Genomic DNA, 6,940 nt, shown 5'->3' with positions numbered 1-6,940 from the left:
ACACTGTTTTAGAGAAAAATCTTATATGCCCCCAGGGCACAACGGACAACCCTTGCCCCGAGGTTTGTGGGAGAGTGTCCTCCTCAATATATTTTCTATTGGGAATCAACTTCGCTGAACAAAATGGCTATCTCAAAATTTTGATTGAATGTTTTTGGAGAAATGGTGGGCGTGGAAGGGGTGTTAGTTACCTTCCAATCACTTTCGACAATGAAAAAGGGCACTAGTCCATCGAATTTCCAATCGAATGAGCTCCTTTCCAAGTTTCTACGACAACTCCTTTGATACGAAGTGCCCTGGTCAAAAGAAATAAATAATACATTCCGCCAACATCGTTCTTTACTTAGGCAGCGCGACTGCGCTGCTTATGATAGTTTTTATGATTTTCAAGTCGAAGAAGGATAGGTAACTAAAGTGACATTACTTCAAGAGCATACTATGGGACAGGATGTATAGTTTGCTTTCAAAACGCTCATTAACTAAAAAATATTCATGTGCAAAAGTCAGTGGGCTTGGCAACTGATGAAGTTCCCACTAAGATAGATGGTGATAAACAATTTATAACCTTGTGTCTTAAGACAATAGATTTCCAAAATTTCTGTCTTGCCTTTGCATATCACACCAGTAGTCATGATGTTGTAAGTTGTTGAGCATAAGCAATTTAATAAAAACAGTTAATAAAGTTGTAAATAACATATGAGCTCTTGTACCTCAGAGACATTTGCTTAGGGTTCTGGGTGAAGATCTACAATGCCAGTATGGTGATCTATTGCTACGTACAGAAGTTTGTTGGCTTAGCAGAGGCATTATTTTGCAACGTTTCAAAGATTTACTTCTTGCTTCGGTGAAATTTTTGAAAGAACAAGGTGAATCGTTCTTTGAGCTAGAAGATCTGGTTTGGATGCAAGATTTATGTCTAATGTTATATAGCTGGAGATATATTTTTACACTGCCCATGGATCATGTTAAACTAGTCATGAATGCATACAGGTTGTGTATATTATACAAAAATACTTTTTATGCAGCTAATGCAATACTGTATCTATTTCAGCAATAAAATAGAGAATGGATTCTGGACATTTGGAAGGTGATGAAAGAGACAGAGGGACGTCTGAAGATTCATTCAATATATTACTGGCAACAGATATACATTTGGGGTTTGCAGAAAGAGATCCAATTAGAGGCAAGTAAACTAAAAGGCACAGAAACAGCTTTGCACATTCTTTTATTTTTAAATATTGTTATTAATAAGTCTCTCTTTTTTTTTTACATGTAATATTTGCTATTTGTATGACTTGAATTTTTTTGTGTGTGCATTGGTTTTTTACTTAAGTTAATTTAAAAAAAAACTTTCCACAAAATAAGTTTTTCAAAGAAAAGTAAAGAGTTTCACTAAGTTAAAAATGAGCAGAAATAAAGTCAAATAACCTTCCAAGCGTAAAACTACCACAAATCACAATCAATAAATAAATGAAATTCAAAATGAACAGAAATTACAAGAAATACCCAAGTCATATTCAAAACAAGCAAAAATTAACATGGGTTGGGATGACAACCTTCATGCCTTCTCAACACCAGTACCTTCCAAAGAAAAAAAAAGAACATTTTAGTTTGATGTGTTTTGGGGAAGGATAGGCTTGTGGGGGAGGGGACGATTGCCCTACCTTCACTTTCGACTCTTAAAAGGTGCACAAGATTTTCCAACTTCCAATCGAATGAGCCCCATCTGATCCGAAGCTTATACAACCATCCATTCCATAAAAACCTTAAATGCCCAGGGCATAACCTACACTCCTTCCTTCTGGGCTCTGGAGGATTGTGTCCACGCTAAGCCATTGTTATATGCAACTTTTAGTTAAATAAGAATCTGTTTGTAAAAAAAAACGTTCAAAGTTATCTAAGAATTGCGAAAAAAAATCGGCAAAATCTTCTTAATAGTTAACTAATTAAGTAAAACGAACGAGGCTCAGATATTCAAACTCGTTGGTGTATAGGGTATCTGGTATTTTATCCGCATTTGGAGTCTAGCTTATACATGGTCTTGATGTGAATTGTGTCTGAGATTAGATAGATGAATTTTTGATTATTTTTTTTTTTAATTGGATTTTGAAATAAGTAATTTTTAAAAACTTGAATTTTTTTGAAATAAAAATCTTAAAAAAAATAATTAAAAAAAAATTCACTACAAAGATTTTTTTAAAATAAAAGTAAAGTTATTTTTAAAATTAATATAATAATATAAAAATAAATTTTAAATTTAAAAAAAAACACGACCAGAAATTACTATTAAATAATGAAATAAACAAAAAGCGAATACAAATTAAATGAGCAATCATAGCAAAAAAACATACAACAAGCAAAAACATAAACTAATTAAATAAATATTGACGCGAGTAATGCTTAAATTTAATATGCAAACAAAGCTTAAAACGAATAAAAGTATTTTGGTACCGTATTGAAGTATAAATGAAACCCAAAACAAATAGAAATTAAATAAACAATCAATGATAACAAACATACATCAGATACTAATGTATATGAATAAATAAAGCTTAAAACGAGTGAAACTTAAATTGAATGTGCAGATCAAGCTTGAAACGAACAAAGATCACTATAAACAAGAGTTTGGATATCGCCTCTTCCTTAAGTGTAAAAACCTAAAGCCTACTGCGTAATTGGCGCTTCACCGAAAACAAATTATATTACAAATATTTTCTTTTCCAGTTCTTACAGCATTGATAATGAAAATAAAATTAAATTGAAATAAAATCTTGAACTGATGGATCTTTCAACAATATTTTTAACAAAATGGCCATCTTAAAATTTTTATCGGATGCGTTTGGGGAAAAAGGGGCGTGAGGGGATAGTTGCCCTCTGCTATCTTTTGACTCTTAAAAACTGAACTAGAACTGTCAGTTTCCAGTTAAATGATCCCTCTCTGAAGTTTATACGAGCATCCCTTTCATAACAGCTATATATGTCCCCAATGCATAACTTACAAACTCGCTCCCGAGCCCTGAAGGAGTGTGTCGACCCCACCGTGTGCGTTATCGTAACAGGGGACAATTTTTAAAAAATAGATATCTGAAATTTCTTATCGGTGTGGTTTGAGTACAATCCGGCGTGGACGGGGGGGGATAGTTGCCCTCTGATCTCTTCTGACTCTTAAAAAGTGAACGAGAATTTTTAATTTACAATCAAATGAGCCCTTTCCGAAGTTTATACGAGCATCCCTTCCATAAGAACCATATGTGCCCCCAGAGCAGAACTTACGACGCCTGACCCCGGGCCCTGGGGGGTTCGGCGGAACAGCAGTTTTCTAATCTTACCCCTGAACAAATATTAACGAACGGGAATAATAAAAAATTTTATGGGTTGGGTGTTGTGGAAAAGGCTGTGTGGGGGGGGGGGGCTAGGGGCCCAAGTCTATATTTTTACTATGAAAAATTTAAAGAGAACTGTAAATGTTAAATTAAATGAGACAACTCTGAACTTTATACGAGCAACCCAGTCATCAGAACCAACACCGCCCCCATACCAACACGGACCCCGCCTAGCCCCGGGCCCGGGGGGTTTGGATTGATACTGGTGTTTTTGTTATCTAATTTTTTAAATATTTAAAAAAATGGCTATCTCAAAATTTGTAGCAGATGGGGTTGGGGGAAAAAGGTCGTGGGGGTGGGGGGAGTGGAGAGCCCTCCGATCTCTTGACTCTTAAAAAGTGAACTAGAACTTTTAATTTAAAATCAAATGAGCTTCGAATCTATGATAATATAGTTTTTCAATCTATGAAGTTTATACAAGCATCCCTTTCATAAGAACCATACATTCCCTCAGGGCGTAACTTATACCACCGGCCCCCGGGCCATGGGGGGGTGTTTCGACACAGTAGTTTTTCTTATCTTCACATCGAACTATTTTTAAAAAATGGGATATCCAAACTTTTTCATCGTATCATGTGTGACAAACCGGGGCGTGGGGTGGGATGGGGGGGGGTCTAGTTGCCCTCCAATCTCTTTTGACTGTCAAAAATTGAACTAGAAATTTCAATTTCCAATCCAATGAGCCCTGTCTAAAGTTTTTACGAGCATCCCTTCCATAAAAACCATATAGTCCCCCAGGGCATAACTTACACTGCCTGCCCTCGGGCCCTGGGGGGTTGTGTCGACCCCGTAGTTTTTGTTATATGATCTTTGAACTATATAAAAAAAGGGTATCTCAAAGTTCTTATCGGATGGGTTTCAAGAAAAAAAAGGCCTGGAGAGGGGGGGGGTTAGAAGCCGTCAGAGCGCCTGGTACACGTAAAAATTGAAAGACCAATGTAAAAGTCGGGGGTTGTGTCGGCATCGGAGTTTTTGTTATATGATCTTTGCACTGTTTTTAACAAAATGGTTATCTCAACATTAGTATCGGATGCCGTTGGGACAAAAGGGCGTGGGGGGGGGGGCTGGTTAACCAATTATCTATTTTGAATTTTAAACAGTTAACTCTAAAAGTAAAGGTCCAATAAAAGGATCCCTTTTACGTTTATACGAGCATTCCTTCCATACTAACCATAGATGCCCCCAGGGTATAACTTACAACGCCTGCCCCAGGCCCTGGGGGGTTGTGTTGACAACAGAGTTTTGTTATATGGTCTTTGAACTATTTTTAATAAAATGGCTATCTCAAAATTTTTATTGGATGCGTTTGGGAAACCAAGGGCAGGGGGGGGGGCTATGTGCCCGCGCATAAATTTTTACAATTTAAATTGGCATTATAAATATTTAATTTTAATAAAAATAGCAACCACCGTAGTTAATGTGACGACCCCTTCCATATGAAGTGCCTCTGGTAAAAATAAAAAATAAAACATTGGAGCTGTATGGCCTTTACTATAGGCAACACTATAGCGTAAAAACTGACGGGTCTGAATAATTATGGGACTGTGGGGGGGGGGGGCAACTTGTGTGATAATTTTGTAATAAAAGTGGTTATTTACTTAGTTAGTAAATTTTTAAAAGAAATTTTAATATTTAAATAGAAACAATTTTCAGTTCGTATTACTGCAAGCTTACATCTACTTTCATTTTAGGAAACGATAGCTTTATTACTTTTAAGGAGATATTGGATATCGGTCTCAGGGAAGAAGTAGATTTTATTCTTCTCGGCGGAGATTTGTTCCACGAAAATAAGCCTTCACGACAATGCCTTCAAAAATGTATGGACATTCTGCGACAGTACGTTTTTGGTCAAAAACAGATTGAATTTGAGTTTCTCAGTGATCCTGAGGAAATTTTCAAAACTGCTGCTGTTAAGACTGTGAATTAAGAAGATGAAAATCTTAATATTGGAATGCCAATATTCTCCATCCATGGTAACCATGATGACCCAGCAGTTATATTGGCTCATATTATTCTAAAGATCTTGTAACTAAACAATTTCACAATTAAACAATTGTGTTTCAGGAGTCGCCCTTATAGAACTGGGACAAAATTTAAACTTAGTGTAAAGACCGAGGAATGAGGAAGGGGCAGCCCCTCTAATTCATGTTATATTTTATCTTCGTTTCATGTTTTAATGTTGCTACGTAATTTCAGTTGAAAAAACTATTGTTTTCTTTTAACTGCAGACCGTTTTTCATATTATGATAGGAAATCACGTCCTCTCCGTTTAAAATTTCCCATGGAAAATTCTATCTGAAACTTTCCTCCCCAAGGAAAACACCCCGTGCCCCCCACCCCAACCGAAAAGTTTTCATATATTTTCCAATAAAAAATACTATATGTAAAAAATGGCCAAATTCCAAAACTTACAGCCTATTCCCCAGGGGCTGTGGGGTCATGTCATCCCTAGAGGCATAGTTACTGGATTTTTGAACTACGCCGAACCAAATGGCTATCTCAAAATTTTGATTGGAGGTCTTTGGGGGAAAAGGGGTGTGGAAAGTGGGCTAGTTTCCCTCCGATCTTTTTGATCACGTAGAAAAGGGCACTAAAACTTTTACTTTCCGTTCAGATGAGCCCTCTTTCGCTCTTCTGTGACCATTGGTTCAATGTGATCACTTATGGAAAAAAAAACAAACAAGTAAACGTGTATTCGTGATCTTTCTTCTGCTTTTGGGGTTGTTTTTCCCCTTCGTCGAAAATCATGCAAATCTTCTCAGGATCGTAGCTTTTGATGGATAACATTAAACTTAATGAATTTTATATATTTGTATTTAGTATAAAAATCCAGTTCTTCTGATATATTAATTGTTAACAAAATTCTTTTTTTTAGAGCTTCTCTTACTATTGGACCGAATGACTCCTTAGTTACAGGTGTTACCACGAACTCTTTGATCCTCATGACAGTGATTCTTCAGCACTTTTATAGCATCTCGGTATGTCGTGTTTTGAGAAAAAACTGGCTCCTCTATTCACAACAGTATCACGCTTGATATTTCCCTTCTTCAGCATTGCTTGAAGAAAGTTTAACACAAGGCAAAAAATATATTGCACCCGCTTTTCACTAATTGATGTCTGGAAACTGACTGACACAAAATTTGGGAAGTCCAAGCAGCAAGAGAAGTAGTAGTCCTCGTTCACCTGATCCCTGTAATTTAAGGGAAACCTCTCCCGGCTGGTACAACGACACTTGTGACGGTTAGCTACCCCTCTTCTGCTTTGTGTGATTATAATTTTGGGTAACCTCAGAAATTTGGCTAGCTCCTGTAAATTATAGTTTTGCAACACTGACTTGTTGTAACGTAGCTTATAACATGAATTAATAATTTGACAACACTAGAAAGCGAAAATGCCCCACTACACGTTCTTTATTGGCAAATAATATTTTCCACACTGGCAACAATGATCCCTTGGCAATAATAATGCAGGAAAATGTCAAGAGTTTTCAACTCCTGGACGGAACTGTAGATGGCTCCAGTGGTAGTGCCTTGGCTTCATTACCTCACAAAAGTTCA

The 6,940-nt window shown here is 36.6% G+C and overlaps 1 protein-coding gene across 1 annotated transcript; it reads left to right on the top strand.

Moving 5' to 3' along the window:
• The first annotated feature begins 1,048 nt into the window (after positions 1 to 1,048).
• On the top strand, positions 1,049 to 5,371 carry LOC148939053 (double-strand break repair protein MRE11-like). Its single transcript, XM_089107322.1, has 2 exons — positions 1,049 to 1,183; positions 5,075 to 5,371. The coding sequence occupies exons 1-2, from the start codon at positions 1,066 to 1,068 to the stop codon at positions 5,308 to 5,310; spliced, it is 354 nt and encodes a 117-aa protein (XP_088963448.1). The 5' UTR covers positions 1,049 to 1,065; the 3' UTR covers positions 5,311 to 5,371.
• Positions 5,372 to 6,940: the final 1,569 nt, after the last annotated feature.

Source organism: Artemia sp. Qi Xiang Cuo, unplaced genomic scaffold (assembly GCF_049724085.1).
Source record: "Artemia sp. Qi Xiang Cuo unplaced genomic scaffold, ASM4972408v1 HiC_scaffold_22, whole genome shotgun sequence".
NCBI lineage: Eukaryota > Metazoa > Arthropoda > Branchiopoda > Anostraca > Artemiidae > Artemia > Artemia sp. Qi Xiang Cuo.
This window is presented reverse-complemented; position numbering and strand designations above follow the sequence as displayed.

Coding starts and splice junctions, on each gene's coding strand:
- LOC148939053 (XM_089107322.1), top strand. CDS start 1,066: ATGGATTCTGGACATTTGGAAGGTGATGAAAGAGACAGAGGGACGTCT. Junction 1,184..5,074: donor AGAAAGAGATCCAATTAGAG/GCAAGTAAACTA, acceptor CTTTCATTTTAG/GAAACGATAGCTTTATTACT.